General features: G+C 39.5%; 1 protein-coding gene across 1 annotated transcript in view; it reads left to right on the top strand.

The window, feature by feature from the left end:
* The window catches only part of HGSNAT (heparan-alpha-glucosaminide N-acetyltransferase), a 39,204-nt gene that overhangs the window by 5,772 nt on the left and 14,029 nt on the right, over positions 1 to 19,403 (top strand). The window contains exons 3-9 of the mRNA XM_012656003.1: positions 8,002 to 8,138; positions 8,357 to 8,478; positions 10,859 to 10,928; positions 15,996 to 16,065; positions 16,864 to 16,973; positions 18,582 to 18,658; positions 19,362 to 19,392. Coding sequence (XP_012511457.1) covers positions 8,002 to 8,138; positions 8,357 to 8,478; positions 10,859 to 10,928; positions 15,996 to 16,065; positions 16,864 to 16,973; positions 18,582 to 18,658; positions 19,362 to 19,392 — 617 coding nt within the window. The remainder of the gene's footprint in view (positions 1 to 8,001; positions 8,139 to 8,356; positions 8,479 to 10,858; positions 10,929 to 15,995; positions 16,066 to 16,863; positions 16,974 to 18,581; positions 18,659 to 19,361; positions 19,393 to 19,403) is intronic.

Here is a 19,403-nt window from a genome sequence, read left to right on the forward strand (position 1 = left end):
GGGCATGTTGAGGGCATGCCAGTTACTCCAGGGACCTGCCTCTGAGAACATGCATTCATGTTACCAGGTGCTTTTGCTCCTATTCTGGACCTTGTTGCTTAATATTGAGACCTTCATTGTACCTTCAGAGGAGGAATTTTAATGTATAGTGAGTGACCTGTTTACTGTAAATAGCTTTTAAAAAAGCAAGCAAAAAACTTCCCGTGTGGACACTAGCTGAAAAGATGGTGCAGCAATACATGATACCTTCTCTATTTGATTAAACTGATTGAAAAGTCTGCAAAGTAATGTGAAACAAACAAAAAAATCTATTATATTAAAGTAGCTCAAGACAGAAAAGATTTATCAGCCTATAAGAAGAACCTGAAAGAAACTTTGAACAAAATCAACAATAGCTGAAATTACAAAGTGACAGGAATCAGATAATTCAGAGAATGGACAAAATGTCTTCTAAAAAGACTTAATAAAGATCTAAATCCGCAGCAAAACAGGGTGAGGGGGATAAAGACTGTGTCGTCAAGGTATCAGATGTAGGGCAAATAAGAGCATCATTAGAATATAAAAAGATAGAGTCATTGGCATGGAACAGTGATGCTGGCGACAGATTAAAAAATAAAAAAAACAAGAATAAACTACATGCAACTATTTCAAGAAAAAAATTGCTCACTTATTTAAAAGGGTGTGGAGATTATTATGTCTAAGGAAAACATGTAAAGGAGTGGTACGGGGTTCGTATTTAATTGTGGTAGTAGAAAATGTCCCATAATTTCGAAAAATATTTTAGCTCGAAATTGGAAAGATGCTTATGGACCCTTTAAAGGTTAGACAACCAGGAAATGATATCTTGACATTAACTGTTTTAAGTTTTGAACTTTAATGATGATTAAAAATCCTTAATCAAATATAGGTTATAGGAGAGACAAGTATTCAAAAGAATGCAAATTATATACTTATACATAATATATAATAAAAATCTGGGGAGGGTGGTATAATACGGTTAAGATATTTAAAGATGAAGGGATTCCCTAGAGGCCAGCTACCTGGCTGAGTTGAGAATTTTCTTTCTCTTTTCCTCTTTATCCCTGTCACCTTAAAGTAGAAAGACTTTAATACATCCATAAACATAGAAAACATTTGTAAATCAGATTTCATAACTTGACGGAGAGCTTCAAGACAGCTAAAAACAATTATAACTTGTTAGCAAGTTCTTTTGAAAAGAGAACAAGAATTGGAGAAAGGTTATTACTGTATTGTTAACTATGAGTAATTGTAATAATTGACTAAATGAAAGTAAGACTTAACTGACAAAAAGAAAAAAGAAAGAGAAAATCGCTTTTCACAATACTGAGCAATATTCCTTCCTTAGGGGGTCTTGAGGTGGGGAGAAGAATGGAGAAATGGGAGGTGGAAGAGAAACCCAGAAATGCTGTGCTTTTGTCGTATTCAGGGGTCCAAAGTGGCTCTCTGTACTTTTGACTGTTCATTATTTTCAAACATAAATTAGAATAAATAAAGACATTTAGTATTTTTGTAAGTAGACATGTTCTAAGTGTGGCAAGTATAATAGTTGATGTTATGGAATCTTTAAAATATTACTAAAAAAGATGCAATATCAAAAATATATAAATGAAGAAAGAGAATAAAAATGGAGGAGGGAATTCATGGTAATTAAGTGTAGACTAATTGCAACAAATGCCAATGGACTAACTTCTGTGAAAACAACACTCTCAGATTGTGTTAGAAATATTGTGAATGATTTAAAATTGCTTTTGGAAAGAGGATAGTTACACATACATACATTGGTAAAGTATTAAAAACAAAAATATATTATTGTACTTATAAAGAATACATTGAAAACAAAAAGGCACAGATAATTAAACTTTTTTTTTTTTTTCTAGTGACAGGGTCTTGCCCTGTTTCCCAGGCTGGAGTGCAGTGGCTTCATCATAGCTTGCTGCAGCCTCAAACTGCTGGCCTGAGGGATCCTCCGGCCTTGGCCTCCTAAAGTGCTGGGACTACAGGCATGAGCCGCCATGCCCAGCCTGTTAGTGATACTTTTTGATGAAGTAGATGTTAAAATAAAAGGGACCAGTCAAGCTTTATCATTTGCATAAACGATAAAGAAATATTAATACCAAAATATAAACACCCTAAATAAAAGACTCCAGATTTATGTGGTTCCCCAAAATACATAGAAAATAATGGTAGAAACTACAAACAAAGTTATGGAGACAAATGGTAATATACTCTTATCAGACTATGATAGGGTAAGTAGGTTAAGGTTTGATAATAGAACTGGTGAATTTAGCCAAACGAAACGGGGCGTAAAGTGATTAAGAGCATTCTACAGCCAGAGTGCCTGATTCAGATCCTGGCTCTGTCACTTCCTACCTGTGTGTCTTTGGGTATGATAATTACCTTTTCTGTGCCTCAGTTTCTTTGCCTGTGAAGCTGGGAAAATAATGGAGCTCCTCTCAGTCCCTTGTGAGCATTTAGTGACTGAGCGTATGGAGCTGTCTGAAGCAGAGTAAGATCTGCCTCTGTGCGTGTCAGTATCATTGGCAATAAACATACATCACACTTATGGCAGGAGTTAAATAGAAAAACTAGATAACTTCAGAAATATGTGCATTAATATTTTATAGAAACATCGATCAGGTGTTTGGTCAAAAGGGATTAAATAAATATAAAAAGTAGAGATTATGCATTCTATATCTCATACCTCTGCAGAGCAGAAACCAAACTAATGCAATAAGGGGTATAATACAAACATGGAGTATTTCATAGAAAAATCTTTAGACCAGGCCAAAGCAATTCTTACAGAAATTTTTATTTTAATGTTTCTAATAATAAAAATGATGATAACAGAAGTTGCAGCTACTGTTTACTGAGAGCTTGCTCTGTGTCTTCAGTGTGCTGTAATATATCTCATTTAATCCTCACACCAGGCCAGTAGAGAAGATGTATCCAGTAGAGAGGATAATCCAATAGAGAGGATTTGGGGTGTGATACTAAAACTAAGAGAAATAAAGTAGCTTTTTTCTGGGTTATCCGGCTGTTAAGTGGCAATGTTAGAATCAGGATCCTACTTTATGTTAATAAGAAAGAAAAGGAGAAATGCAAAATAACTGAGTAAGGATCTCGAGATTTTGGAAAGCCAACAGTGTAATCATCCAAACAAAAGAAAAAAAGAAGCAGTAAAAATAATAAATATGTAAACTGGGAATTGAAGTAAGAATGATTCAAGAGATGATTTTTAAAATAAAAGTGACAGAATTGATAAATTTAAGGGAACAATGGAAATTAAAATTAGAAATTAGGATATATATATCTCTCTCTCTCTCTCAACTGAAATCAAAATAATTATGGTCCAGTGAACTGTTGTAATCTATTAACACAGATTGACACCTGGAAGCACCACTACTTGGAAATTCTGGAACTGTCATTGTCGTCTAGATCCTTGTCATGTTCTTAGAACCATGTACCAGCACCATGTTCAGCAGATGCGGCGGGCATGTTAAACACTCCTGCTTTCTTACCAATCTTTGAGAATATTAGAAGCAATATAAAAGGGTGTGGTGAAAATAAGAACAGAAATATGGAAGTCAGAGAAGAGAAATTGTGGGACAGAGTGGAAGAAAGTCTTCCCAGCAGAGGAGGAGGCCCATATGGGATCTGGACGAATATCCATGAGGACGATACGAGGCTGGCAGGATACCCACTGTTGTCTCGTTGGACGCTTAAGAAAAACCCTGAAGGGAAAGCAGGGCTGGTGTCACTCCCCGACTTCACAGATGAAGGCCTGAGCCAGTGCTGAGAGCACCTGTTACAGAATTGTGGAGAAGGGGCGGGGACTGTGAGCCCAGCGCTTTGGGAGGCCGAGGTGGGAGGATGGCTTGAGGCAGGAGTTCAAGACCAGTCTGGAGAGACCCTATCTCTACAAAAAAATAAAATAAAAAATTAGCCGGGCATGGTGGCGGCTGTTCCTGTAGTCCCAGCTATTCAGGAGGCTGAGGCAGGAAGATCACTTGAGCCAAGGGGTTTGAGGCTGCAGTGAGCTGTGGTCTTGCCACTGTACTGCAGCCTGGGGAACAGAGTGAGAGCCTGTCTCTGAAAAAAAAAAATTCATATAAAAAAGTAAATGAGTAAGAGGATCAAAAGGTGGCCTGAAAGGACAAAAGGAGAATGGGCAATATGGAGACTTGCTGTCTTAGATGTAAGATACATTATGAAGCCATAATTGCTCACGTAGCCAACAGACCAAAGTAAGCGTAAGAAGTGGAATCCAATTTACGTAAGAACCTAAAGTGTGATAGCTAAGAGGACGGGGAAGGGCTTTTGCAGTTACTATATACCATCTATCAAATACTCCAAGAGGATTCAAGTTAAAAAATAAAACCCACGGCCTAAAAAAATACTATGAAAGGCAGGGTACATTTTTAAAAGTTTTAGTTGGTTTTTAATTGACAATAATTGTACATATTTATGGGGTACAGTGTGATGTTTTGCTGCATATATACACTGTGTAAATTAGTATATTCATCACCTCAAACACTTGTCATTTCTCTGTGGTGAGATCATTTAAAATCTTCTCTTGTGGCTATTATAAAATACACAATGTATTATTGTTAATTGTAGTCACTCTACTGTACAATCGAACACCAGAACTTATTCCTCCGATCTGCCACTTTCTTCCTGTAGACCTGTGGTAGGGGTCCCTGGCCCCTGTAAAACAGGAAGAAATTCTGTGGGAACTCTGTACCAGGGACAAAAGGTGTAAATTTGTAAAAACTACTAACGGATCTAGATTGTAAAACTGCTAACTTACTTTATAACTTCTGTAACTTACTTGCTTACAAAGAGCAGGCCGGCACCAAAAAGATAAGAACTCAAGGCAGACATAATGCCTGACCACTGCCTGCTCAGGACCCTGCCCCGGCGAGGAGTAGAGATAACAATGTTGTAACTGCCCCTCACCCTTCCTAAAAATGCATAAAAGACTTTTATACTCTGTGTTCGGGGCTCAGAATTTGGACCCTGTCCTCTGAGCCTCACCGGTGAAGAAACGCTCATCTTCTCCCTCGCTTGGTCCCTGGGTCAGTCATTAGGAGAAGGCTTCCCCTTCTCATCCTGCAGCAGAGCAACCTCCTATCTCCCCTTCCTGCTGACGGCCCTACCTTCTGGTGATCACTGTTCTGCTCTCCACTTCTAGGAGAGCACCTTCTTTAGATTGCACGTGAGTGAGACCATGTGGCATTTATCTTTCTGTGCCTGGCATACTTCACTTAACATAATGTCCACTAGGCTTATCCATGTTGCTTCAAATGACAGGATTTTATTTCTTTTTGTGGCTGAATAATATTCCATTATGTATATACTACACTGGATTTATCCATTCATCCACTGATGGGCACTCAGGTTGATTCCATATTTTGGCTGTTGTGAATAGTGCTGCAGTGAACATTGGGGTGCAGGTGTCTCTTTTTTTTCCTCTGCAATGTTTTCCTGAAGAGTGTGGGTATCTCTTTGATACACTGATTTCCTTTCCTTTGGATAAATACTACCGTGGGATTGCTGTTATATATTTAGTTTTTTGTTTTGTTTTTTTTTTTTGAGACAGAGTCTCAGTCTGCTGCCCAGGCTAGAGTGCCGTGGCATTAGCCTAGCTCACAGCAACCTCAAACTCCCGGGCTCAAGCCATCCTCCTGCCCCAGCCTCCCGAGTAGCTGGGACTACAGGCATGCGCCACCATGCCCGGCTAATTTTTTCTATGTATTTTTAGTTGTCCGATTAATTTCTTTCTATTTTTAGTAGAGACGGGGTCTCGCTCTTGCTCAGGCTGGTCTCGAACTCCTGAGCTCCAGCAATCCGCCCGCCTCGGCCTCCCAGAGAGCTAGGATTACAGGCGTGAGCCACCACGCCCTGCCTTAACAAATTTTTAAAAATCAAGATCATATCAAATATCTTTTCTGACCATAATGGAATGAAACTAGAAATCAGTAACAGGCCGGGCGCGGTGGCTCACGCCTGTAATCCTAGCTCTCTGGGAGGCCGAGGCGGGCGGATTGCTGGAGCTCAGGAGTTCGAGACCAGCCTGAGCAAGAGCGAGACCCCGTCTCTACTAAAAATAGAAAGAAATTAATCGGACAACTAAAAATACATAGAAAAAATTAGCCGGGCATGGTGGCGCATGCCTGTAGTCCCAGCTACTCGGGAGGCTGGGGCAGGAGGATGGCTTGAGCCCGGGAGTTTGAGGTTGCTGTGAGCTAGGCTAATGCCACGGCACTCTAGCCTGGGCAGCAGACTGAGACTCTGTCTCAAAAAAAAAAAAAATTTGTTAAGACTTGTTTTGTGGCCTAACATATGATCTATGTTGGAGAGTGTTCCATGGGCTGTTGAGGTAATACATATTGTGGTGGTGTTGGATGGAATGTTCTGTAAATGTCCGTTAGCTCCATTTGGTGTAGAGTGTGGTTTAACTGTTGATTTTTATGCCTGGATGATCTGTCCATTTCTGGAAGTGGGATGTTGAAGTTTCCTACTATTATTGTACTGCTGTCTATCTCTCCCTTTAGGTCAGTTTTTCATCTTTTGAACTGGGGTCTCACTATGTTGCCCAGGCTGGTCTCAAATTCCTGGGCTCAATTGATTCTCCTGTGTAGCTGGAATTATAGAAGTGCATCACTGTGCCTGGCCCCTTTAGGTGTATTAATACTTGCTTTATGTATTTAGGTACTCCAATGCTGGTTGCATATATATTTATAATTGTTATATCTTCATGCTATATTGATTTATTATTATTAATAATTGCTTTATTATTATATAATGGCCTTCTTTGTCTCTGTTTTTTACAGTTTTTGGCTTAAAGTCTATTTTATCTGGTATTAGTATAGCTATTCCTGTTCCTTTTTTGTTTCCATTTGCATGCAATATCTTCTTCCATCCCTTCACTTTCAATCTCTGTGTGTCCTTATAGGTGGAGTGAGTCTCTTGTAGGCAGCATATAGTTGGGTATTGTTTTTTAATCCATTCAGCCACTCTGTTAGCAGAGTACATTTTTGAAGTAATAAAGCAATAGAAGAAATAACAAGCCAGATTAGTATGACTATATAAAGGTATAAAAACTTGTAACTAAAAACAACAAAATTTAACAAGATGAAAAGGAATGTACTAGAATGGAGAAATATTTGATACAGTTAAAAGTTTAATATTTCAGCATGTGAGGACACATTTCTAAGATTATGTTCAAGAGAAGTTGATATCTAATTGTTCACACTATGGGAAACAGAATAGCAAAATTATTGAATTATTTCATCTGTTGATAATTTAAAATGTAATCTTAATGCTATGATATAAATATCTAGTAAATGAATAAAAAGAAAAAGGATTTTAAAATCTTGGTAAGACTAATGAGAAATTAATATATTGTTTTAATTTTACTTATTTGAGTACTATTTGGCCACTTGTAATAGGAACTATTAAAATGATTATTTTTTATCCAATAATTTCACTTTTGGAAATTTTCCTTGGGAAAAGAATTTAAAGGAATAAGAACCTCATATGTAGATCTTTTAAAACAATATAATTTATATAACAAAAAACAATAAAAAGATAAAACAAAAAATCTTCGAAATCAGCCTCAATACTCCCAATGATCATATTAGATGGAATGTAATGCAGCCACTAAACATTATAAATATGCAAATTAGGAATAATCATGGAAACTTATGTGTTAAATAATATTAAATAAAACTTAGATTTAATGAATGATCTATTAATTTGTGAAAAATTTACTTATGAAGATTATATAAATCCATAGCGACATTGTTTCAATATAAAATAATAGGCAAATTTTGTCTAAGTTACTGGAATTTCTAAGTTTGTTTTTTAAGTATGAAGGAAAAGTCATGTTAGGGTTTTTAATTGGGTATTTATGTCCTCCAATAAGCAAAGATATTCAACAACCCCCAACAGTTTATCTGTTGCGCTTTTATTTTACAGTGCTTGTTTCAGGTGCTGGTCAGCGTCTCTCCGAGGGGAGGACCTGGGGGGCCCGGCATGGCAGCCGTCTCTGTCAGCACCCAGCACGGCTCCATCCTGCAGCTGAACGACACCCTGGCAGAGAAAGAAATTTGTAGGTTTGTGCCTGCTTTGGTGTGACCTAACTGAAGTCTGCGTTTACTGTCTACTTTTTTTTCTGTTCAGTTTTTAGCTTTTTGTCCCTTTAAAATATTTTTCTTTATCTTTTCTGGGCTGCACCCAGGAACACATATCATTCCGCCTTTATGACATTAGCAAAATCCAACTCCTTATTTCCTAATCCAACCATTTGTCTTAATTTTTCTAATCTTCGTAGGCTGCAATACAAATTTGGAGAGTTTGGAAACTATTCTCTTTTGGTGAAGCACGTCCATAACGGAGTCCATGAGGTCGCCTGTGACCTAGTCGTCAACGAGAATCCAGTTGATAGTGATCTTCGTACGTATCGCTCTTTGCTGATTTTTCACATCTGTATTTTTAAAGGCTTCCGTTTTGGGATACTGTTTGTAAAGTGAAGCAGTCCATGACATTTTCTGTAATTTAAAAACCCAGATTATAGGTTACAGATTCCATTTAGTTATGGTCTATTTATAATATACTTATTGTGGCCATTTGTACCAATAAAATTATGTCATATATTAAAATCATAGGATATATCAACATATCCTCATAGTTGTTATTTAGTTTAATTATGAAGCATTGATAAACCAAAAAAGTTAATGTAGTGGAAAGAGAAACTTGAAATAGAAACTAGAAATTGCCAAATATTGTTCCTCGTTTTAGGGTTTAGGGTGTAGCGTTTCCTGTGTGTCTCTTGCTGACCATCCAGGGGTCCCCTTAGCTTAAGGAGGGATCATTCATTCTCTAATAACTCCACTGAAGAAAATCCTTTGTTCTGAGCTCCCCGTCAGATAATGTAGCAGGTGCTGCCTTTCAAAAGGCAGTAAGGAACTTCTGGGCATTAATAGGTACCGTTCACGGGGAAGCTGTTGACGACTGCGAGGTTATGTCAAAAGAACGTAGGAGCCAGTGTGAAAGGGCCAGTGTGAACAATTTAGGCATTAAAAAGAATGTGTAATTGGTGGAAAATAATGAATATGTAAAAACCATGATGTCCTTATGAAACTAAAAAGAGCAAGGCCCCCCATCCCAACCAAAAACAGAAATGAAAGCAATACTTTGGTTGTCTTTGGAGGTAACAGATTTAAGCATTTATCCTGCCTTTTTGTTTTAACTGTAATTCGGGGTAACCAACCAGTCCTGGTTAATGAGGGTAAATTCTGTAGAGAAGAATTCCAGCTAATAATGGGCAGAATGGGAGGATATTTGCAACACCTAATGAAATCATTGATTCAGGCAAAACCGTGAGTGGAGACAGCATCCGATGAAAGGGGAACTTTACCCTGGAGGGGTCAGGCTTTTACGAGCCGCACGTCCGTCAGTCACATGGTCAATGGCAGAAGGTGCCTCCTCACTGTTAGCCAGGAGATTGTTGTGAATTTTATGTGACAGTGTGGTTACATAACAAAAGGTCCATTTTTAAGAAACTTAATTTTTTTTTTTTTTTTTTTGAGACAGAGTCTCACTGTGTTGCCCGGGCTAGAGTGAGTGCCATGGCGTCAGCCTAGCTCACAGCAACCTCAAACTCCTGGGCTCAAGTGATCCTTCTGCCTCAGCCTCCCGAGTAGCTGGGATTACAGGCACGTGCCACCATGCCTGGCTAATTTTTTCTATATATTTTTAGTTGTCCGATTAATTTCTTTGTATTTTTAGTAGAGACGGGGTCTCGCTCTTGCTCAGGCTGGTTTCGAACTCCTGAGCTCAAACAGTCCGCCCGCCTCGGCCTCCCAGAGTGCTAAGATTACAGGTGTGAGCCACCGCGCCCGGCCAAGAAACTTAATTTTGAAACAGACTTACAGAAACGTTGCAAAAAGAGTTCCCGATACCCTTTCCCTAGCTTCCCCTAAACCCCTGAACTGTGTAGTCATAAAATTGTCCCATGCACAATTATGGAAACCAGGAACTCAGCATTCTTCTGAACTTAACATCGATGCAATACTCATCTACAGACTTACTTAAATTTCCCCAGTTGTCCCTTTTAATGTCTTTTTTCTGGTCCAGGATTCACTCTAGGATCCCATGCTGCATTTTGTTGTCAGATCTCCTGTGTCTCCTCCAATCTAGGACACTTCCCTAGTCTGGCTTTGTCTTTCATGATCTTGACAGTTTTGAAGAGTGTTGGCTATTTTTTGGGTTGTCCATTGACTTGGACTGGCTTGATGTTTTCTCATGACTGGGCACAAGTTCTGCATGTTCTGGTGGAATGCTGCAGAAACGACCCTGTGTCGTCCTCAGTGCGTCATGTCTGCAGGCGCATGATGTCAAAATGTCTTTGACAAGGGCCGCATGCTTTAGAGACACATGCTAAAGTATGAGGGGACGAAATCACATGATGTTTGGAATGTGTTTTAAAATTCTTTAGCTAAAAACGGGGAGGGAGGATAGTTATAGATGAGGCAAGAGTGACAATGTCTTGATAATTCTGAAATCTGGGTGATGGGTGTGTGTGGTTTTATTATACAGTTCTCTGTACTTTTGTGTAGGTTTGATATTTTTCACAATGAAAATTAATACCCCCCCATGATGAGTGGTGTTCTTAGTTGTGTAGAGGACATTTAACATAAGGATAATGGCTTTTCCCTCATTGTTTTCATTTTTGTTTGATTTCATTTTCACGTATACATTAAATGTAATGATGTGACAACTTTGATGTTTGTGATGAGTTTTGGTGATAATGTTTTTTCTTTTCTTTCTGTAGCTGTGAGTGTTGCATTCCTCATTGGTCTAGCACTCATCATTGCGCTGTCCCTTCTGAGGCTCTTGTTTAGGTAAGATGTTCAAGGAGACACAGCTGGGGAAGGTAGAATATAGAAATAATACCTTCAGAAACAGTAGTTGTGATCCCTCAGATGGCCATTATTCTTTGATTAAATGCACATTTATGTATCCACCATGTCCAGTCCAGTCCTGGGCATCGGTTCAATATAGATGAAGATACGGTTTTTGATTTCAGGAAAATTACTAATAATGAAGGTTCTAATGGACTTTTGCCTTCCATCCCCCATGTGGCTGAAAATGAGGACAATGCTTGAGAAATAATTATTTCCTAAAGAATCTCACATCCCGTTCCTCAGCGAGTGGAAGTGGCTTATTCTAGCATTAGGAGGAGGCTGTCACACCAGGCCCTCCTCCTCCTCTCCGGCCCTGGGCCCTGGGGCACGTGCTAGTCCACCTTCTACCTCCCTGCCAGCCCAGGGATCTGGTGGCAGAGGTGGATGCCTGGATATCCTGCCTCTGGGCCCCAGTGTGGACTCCTTTTCCTGTGGTTAGAGTGAGTTAGCCAGTGTAGAGAGGGGATTCGTTCTGCTCTTCCTGGTTAACAGTGATTCTGGTAAGTGTGAATTACTGGATTATAAAAAAAAAAGTAAAATAGATCTAGGCCGGCTTTAATCAGTTTTCAAAGGAAAATTTTTTCATGTTTAAGAGGAATAAGATATCTTGAATTTTCATGTGCTCATCCTGTTAGGGTCTCAGGAAGGACCACAGATTTTATTGGTGAGTTGTATCCAGATTGGAAGAATGGAAGCCCAATCTTTAAATTGGCCAGGTTGGGGGAACCCTGAAACTTAGGGGAGTTTGTTCACTCTGACATCTTAGATGCCACATCAGATGCACAAGATTCCTTGTGCATCTTAGAGATGGTTTAATTCCCTGTCTAAGGAATCCAACTGTATATAAATATAAAAGAACTATTAGCGGCTTAGGAGCAGGTGTTTAACCCAACTGCTTTTTAGGGGCAGAATAGGATTCTAGCAGAGGAGTTTCATTTCTTTGAATTAAGGTATTAGCTTGTCAATCTTTTCATAAGATGCAAATACTATCTCAGTATCTTTGGTGCTATGGTTCTTTTCACGTGAATGGACCTGTTACGTCACTTTTAAAAGTACTTGATAGCCAAGGTCCCGCACTTGCACAGGAGAAATTCCATCTTGCTCTGCTGTGGAAGTGAAGCTCCTCCTTTGCATGGGATCCTGCTTTTCCATCCTGTGGGCAGGAGGCTGCTGTTGGCAAAGCGAGTCCCCGAGTCCCTTATTCCCGGCCCCTTCGCTTCCCAGCGTACCCATGAAAGTCCAGGGAAGTTCAGATTAGTCTGAACCAGAAAAGAGCCAGAAAAAGTAGAGAGGATAAAGAATCTCTCTCCTTTTCTTTTGGAGAACAAGCATGCACAGGAGAATTAGGTATTTTTTGTTTTGTTTTATTTTTTAATATCTTAACTTCTCCCTTCCTTAGATGTGTCTGTTCTGATATTTTTCATGCAACGATGACATTATCAATGCTGAATAAACTAGAAATGGGTGTGTGGGTTATGTTTGGATACTGAATTGAACAACTGTAAACAAATTTTATAGACAGGGAAACCGAACTGGCTATGTGATGATATTGAGGTATTGTTGCTAACGTTTTTAAGTGTGATAATGGTTTTGTGATTACATTTAGAAATAAAAATAGTTCTTATCTTTTGACGATACATTCTGAAGTACTTATGGATGAAATGATATGATGTCTGGGATCTACAAAACAATCAATTCAAAGCAGGAGGGAAGGGCTAGGTGGGAGCGTAGCTGAAGTAGGGCCGGCCGTGTGTACTTGCCGAAGCTGAGAAGCGGAGTTCATTGTGCAGGCACACCTCATTTTATTGCACCTGGCAGATGCCGTGTTTTTAACAAACTGAAGGTTTGTGGCAACCCTGTGTTGAGCAAATCTGTCAGCGCCATTTTTCCAACAGCTTGTGCTGCTCATTTCATGTCTCTGTGTCACGTTTTGGTAATCCTCACGACATGTCAACCTTTTTCATATTATTATATCTGTTATGTTGATCAGTGATCTTTGACGTTACTATTCTAATTGTTTGGGGCTGCTATGAACTGCACCCATAGGAGATGGTGAACTTAATCAAAAATGGTGTGTGTGTTCTGAGTGCCCCAGTGACCAGCTGTCCCCCTGTCTTTCTCCCTTTCTTCTGGCCTCCCTATTTTCTGAGACACAGCAATATTGAAATTAGGCCAGTTAATAACACTGTAATGGCCTCTAAGTGTTCAGATGAAAGAAAGAGCTATGTGTCTCTTACTTTAAATCAAAACCTAGAAATAATTAAGCTTAGTTAGGAAGGCATGTTGAAAGCAGAAAGCTAAGATAGGCTGAAAGCTAAGTCTCTTGCACCAAACAATTAGCCAAGTTGTGAATGCAAAGGAAAAGTTCTTGAAGCAAATTAAAAGTGCTACTCCAATGGACATATGAATGATAAGAAAGTGAAACAGCATTATTGCTGGTAAGGAGAAAGTGTGAGTGGTCTGGATGGAAGATGAAACCAGCCATAACATTCCCTTAAGCTGACGCCTAATCCAGAGCAAAGACCTAACTCTCTTTAGTTTTATGAAGACTGAGAGAGGTGGGGCAGCTACAGAAGAAAAGTTGGAAACTATCAGAGGTTGGTTCATGAGGTCTAAGGAAAGAAGCTGTCTCATACCATAGAAGTGCAAGGTGACGCCAAGTGCTGATGTAGAAGCTGCAGCAAATTATCCAGAAACTCTAACTAAGATCATTGATGAAGGTGGTTACACTCAGCAATAGATTTTCAATGTAGTTGAAATAGCCTTCTATTGGAAGAAGATGCCCTTAAGAATTATGCTAACTCTACTCTGCCTGTGCTCAATTAATGGAACCACAAGATCTGGATGACAGCACGTCTGTTTAGAGCATGGTTTACTGATGACTTTAAGCCTGCTGTTGACAACTAGTGCTCAGAAAAAGTTTCCTTTCAAAATATTACTGCTCATTGACAATGCACCAGGTCACTCAAGACCTCTGGTGGAGATGTACAGGAAGATTAATCTTGTTTTCATGCCTGCTAACAACATCCGTTGTATAGCCCATGGATCAAGGAGTAATTTTGACTTTCAAGTCTTATTAATTAAGAAATGCACTTGTAAGCCTATAGCTGCCATTCATAGTGACTCCTCTGACGGTTCTGGGCAAAGTAAATTGAAAAACTTCTGGAAAGGAGTCACCATTCTTAATGCGATTAAAAATATTCATGATTCATGGAAAGAGGTCAAAATATCAACATTCCAAATAGCAATGTGGAAAATGTTGATTCGCACCCTCATGGATGACTTTGAGAGGTTCATGACTTTGGTGGAGGAAGTCACTGCAGCTGTGGTGGAAGCAGCAAGAGAACTAGAAGTAGAAACGGAGTGTGGAGATAGGACTGAATTGCTGCGGTCTCGTGATACGATTTGAGTGGATGAGGAGTTGCTTCTTAGGGATGAGCAAAGCAGATTGTTTCTGGAGATGGAATCTACTCCTGGTTAAGATGCCATAAACATTGAAGTGACAGGAAAGGATTTAGAATATTACTGTAAACTTAGTTGATAAAGCAGTGGCAGCGTTCGAGAGGACTGATTCCAGTTTTGAAAGAAGTTCTGCTGTGGGTAAAGTGCTGTCAAACAGCATCACCTGCTACAGGGAAATCCTTCATGAAAGGAAGAGCCAGTCAATGAGGCGACTTCCTTGTCCTATTTTAAGAAATTGGCACAGCCACCCCAGCCTTCAACGTCCAATGCCCTGATCCGTCCGCAGCCATCGAGGCCAGACCCTCCACCAGCAAAAAGGTTAGAGCTCACTGAAGGCTCAGGTGAGCATTGGCATATTTTAGCAGTAAGATATTTTTAAATTAAGGTGTATACATTGTCTTTTTTAGACATAATGTCATCGCACACTTGATAGACTATGGTGTAGTATAAACATAACTTTTATATGCACTGGGAAACCAAAAATTTTGTGTGACTTGCTTTATGGTTATATTTGCTTTCATGGGGTGGTCTGGATCTGTACCTACAATATCTTGAGATATGCCTGTACTAGTTTCTCTCTCTTCTTTTGTATATGCTTGAAACTTTTTATGACCAAATAATAAAAAACAGGAAAGAATAAAGAAAAAAGTTTGATGCATTGGATAATTCAGATGTGGCAAAGTTAATGTAAAACATATAGGTGGTTTTGTTTTTGTCGTAAGGTATACTTTTTGAAAGATTTCCCAAATAGAAATCTCATTTTAAAGAAAAACCAGTTATTAAATAATATATTTATCTGTGGTTAATCATGTCAATCATTTTAATGTCATCTGGATATCTATTTTAATTAAGGCAACCATATTTATAAAAAAAAAATCCCAACCTATTAACTATTTGATTCACTTCGAAGTTGCTTTCAAATTTTCTCAGTGGGCATGCATGCATTTTCGATTAATTGTCATTGTAGATGTTGAGTTTTTGCTTTTTGTATTCAGTAGTTTATCTTTGTATTTCCTTGTATGGACAGAGCCCACATTCTTGTTATTTTCATAGCTGTATCTCATCCTGTCACACAGCTGTCATACTGATGTTTAGTCATTTGTGAGTTGAGTGAATTTGGTTGTTTCCAACTTTTTCCTATTTTAATTTTAATAGTTTTATTAATAAGAATCTGAGCTATAGAGAATAATGATCTAAATTAACCTTCACACGCTTTAATGAACGCTCTATCATCGTTGCTGTTTTATTGATGAGGAAACTATGCTGTAAGGGCGAAGCATTTATAAGTACAGCTGCTAAAATCTTTGATTTCTATTTTTATGTTGTTAAAAAACTTACTTATTTTTGTTTTTTGTTTTTAAATTTTGTTTTCTACCTATACCTTTGATACAACCAGAGGTTAAAAAACTTTTCAGAATGTTTAATTCCTTAACTAATATAGAATATGAATCTTAAGTTAATTTGATTTCAATGTGGTATCCAATCATTTTGAAAATTCTGGCCAGAGAAAATAAATTAACTGAGATTTTTATTTATTTACAGTTTGGACGACTTTAATAATTGGATTTCTAAGGCAATAAATTCTCAAGAAACAGATCACCTCATCAATTCTGTGAGTTATTACAATGTGTCCTGCACTGTGTGGGCGGTTTTCTAAATTTGGAAAGTGTGATTTCCTACTTGTCTGAGCTGGCCTGTCTGTAGTTCCAGCTGCTTGCGGGGCTGAGGTGGGCAGATGACTTGAGCCTAGGAGTTTGAGGCCCCAGCCTGGGCAGCACAGTAAGATCCTGTCTCAAAGAAAAATCACTGCCCTCTGGTTTAATAAATCTTACTTAGGTTATGGGTCCTTATTCCTAATAAAGAGCAGCCCTCTCTTCAGCACCTGTGAAGGACTGCATCCCCTTCTCTTTCTGTGGTGAAGTTGGTACTCCAGGCTGTGTTACATTATATGATGTGGGGATGTTTTCCACTCTGCAGGCAGCGCTATTGAATCAGTCCAGTTAGGTAGAGCGTGTCATGATGAAAACAAAGGAATAAGAGACATCAGTATTAAATCTATAAATGCTGATGGCCTACTGTAATGATTAAACATAACACGAAGTTTGTATTAATAAATCTAGTCTCATTCATGGATGTATTTGCTTCTACACTTGTGCTAGATGCACTCATGGTCCAATTCTTTGTGTGATTTGTCAACACAGCCACTGGCAAGCTCAGAAAAAGGCACAAAAAGCCAGTAAAGTGGAAAACTAAACCTCCAGATGGGATCTTTACACAAGCAAGTTAAAGTCTTGTTCAGAAGAACTGTCTGTAGCTTTCTACTCTGTCAGTTTCTTCCTTAAAAAGTCTAAAAATCAGATTTACTCCTTAACATTATGAATTGCCATCTCTTTCTTCCTTTTTTCTGAAGGAGCTGGGATCTCCAAGCAGGGCAGACCCTCTTGGCGGCGACATCCAGCCAGCCACATGGCACCCGTCCACCCCTCCACCGCGCCTCCGCTGTGTGGACACATTCAGAGGGTACGTGGGTTCCCTCCTAACACCATGGGCACAGGTAGTTGTGGGATTACATAATTACACACAAACACACTTTTAACTGAAGGTATTTTACGTACTTTTCACTCTCTAGGCTAGAAAGTATCTTTCGGATGCAAAAATAAAGCCAGCAGCCTGTCTGATGTTGAAAGCCGTGATCACAGGCAGCATGATATGTTGAGAGAGAGGCGCAGTGAATGGGGCAGAGCCACTGTCCCCGGGGACGTGCGGTCGGCTGAGTTAAGGTCATTTGCGTGTGGACAAGTGGCCGTTACATGGGGCTACAGACTGTACCCCCACATCCAGTCAGGAGCTTGACAACTTAGAAGAAGCACCAATCTAGAAATGAAACACCAGCCTGTGGAAGAGGAAGGGCTTATCCTTCGTGGCTGGCAAAGAAACTCAAATTTCAGGCCCTTTTGATAGCAAAGCCATAGCCCTGGTAGAAGAACAAAGGCCAGGCCAAAATGCTGAAAATAAAGTACAAAAATGATATAACTAAAAATAAATCTATAGGTATCAGGTCTTTCATTTCTACCTACCGAGGCCTTCCAAACGCCAGTGCTAACCCCGCAGTTCTGTCCGAGCCTCACGAGGGCCCTGTGTGCTCCCGGTGGGTATATTTGGTGGTAATAATAATAGTGATAATAATAAAAACTGCTAACAGTTTTGGAGTTCTCACTATGTGCAGCTCACTGCTCCAACTTATCGTGGTTTATTCAATCTCTTAACAATCCTATGGGGTATATCTTTCTAATGTGCCTATCTCACAGATGAGGAAATTGAGCTGCTTGGGCTAAGTAATTTGTCCAGGGTCGCTCAGGTACTAAATAGGAAAACCAAGATTCAGTTCCAGGCAGTTGGGTTACAGGGTCCCCACAGACCATTCCGATAACACACTGAAGTCTTTAGCCCAGCATCTTACACAGTTAACATCAAACAGTAGAGTATACAGAACCTATTTTGTATTCCTCTTTCTTATTGTCATTGCTACTGTTGGAGATAAGCTGTTCACAGATAGACAGGAAGTAGTGTTTATTAAGTGCCTACAATGTGCCAAGCACTGGTTGGGTGCTGTATACATTATTTTCCTCAATAGTCACATGCGGTCAGCATATTTTCTCTCTTACAGATGAGTACGCTGAGTTAACTGATGAGAATCTTGCCCAAGCTTTTATGGCTAATAAGAGAGAAGGGTCCAAGATGTGGATCTTTAACTCTCTGACTCTAATGACTATGTGCCTTCTGTGACAGTTCTTTAACCTGATGTATAAAGAATTAGCACAGAATTGAGTTACCGGAAGTGTTTTGCTCTGTTTTCAAGGTACATAGTTTAGCAGTACAGTGTAAATTTTTCTTAAGACATCGTGTTGGAAATGATGGCAACAGAAGGACTTTAGTGTATGGTCCTAAATGTAGTGATAAGAAAATGATAGTTTCTTGCTCTTTATAGCTCATCTTGTGTCCCGAAGTGCTCAGCAGAATTGCCTTACTGCATGACTGCACCTTGCGAGTTGAAATGTATGTCTTGCAGTTCGGCCCTTCCTTGTCATGTTGCAAACCCTGAAAGGATTCTCTCTGTGGGCTTTATAGGCTATCTCTCATACTCATGGTCTTCGTCAATTACGGAGGAGGAAAATACTGGTACTTCAAGCATGCGAGTTGGAATGGTAAGACATTTCCTAAAGGTAGCATTGCTTATGCAGGTCCATTCAGAGAACTGGAGGGAAGAGAATCACTTGACCTCTCCCCAGGAGCTGTAGGGCGAGGCCCCACCAGCATCCTCTGAGCCACTGAGCTCCTGCCCCATAGAATGACCTTTAGATTATTCTGTGAGCCCTTTAGTTTTTTCTTCCTCTCGTGTGTGTGAATCTGTTGTGCTTCACTGTAGCAACACATAGACTCTAAAAGTTTTGACTGTGGGATTGTGGGACTCTGCATTGGTTGTAAATGATCATTGTCATATTCTAGATACACATTTTATTACAGTCACCATATTCTTGGGGGTTCTGTCTTCTCAGATTTATGGTCCTTCTTGGGGTGGGATTGAACTGGAGTTGGCCTGAGTGATGCTGAGTGATAGCTATAAATCTGGCTTGTAGTTGGTTCAAGCATGGATTGTGAATAGCACTGCTTAAATATAATGACTTTTCTACACATGTCTAGTTTGGTTCTCCTGTGTCTAGTTACGTTCACAGGAAATGCCCAGCCAGGTGTAGTGATGGGTTGCAGAGTCTTGAGGGAGTGTGTGTGTGTTACTCTCTACATGAGTTTACTTTCTGTGTCAGCACATAATCACGTCCATTCTAGATTCAGGAAGTATTTATATCTTCAGGTCCTTTCCTTACTGTTTGTTCTTGTGCTATTCTGCAGGACTGACGGTGGCTGACCTTGTTTTCCCGTGGTGAGTTGACC

This window comes from Propithecus coquereli, unplaced genomic scaffold (assembly GCF_000956105.1).
Source record: "Propithecus coquereli isolate 6110/MARCELLA unplaced genomic scaffold, Pcoq_1.0 Scaffold496, whole genome shotgun sequence".
Taxonomy (NCBI): Eukaryota; Metazoa; Chordata; class Mammalia; order Primates; family Indriidae; genus Propithecus; species Propithecus coquereli.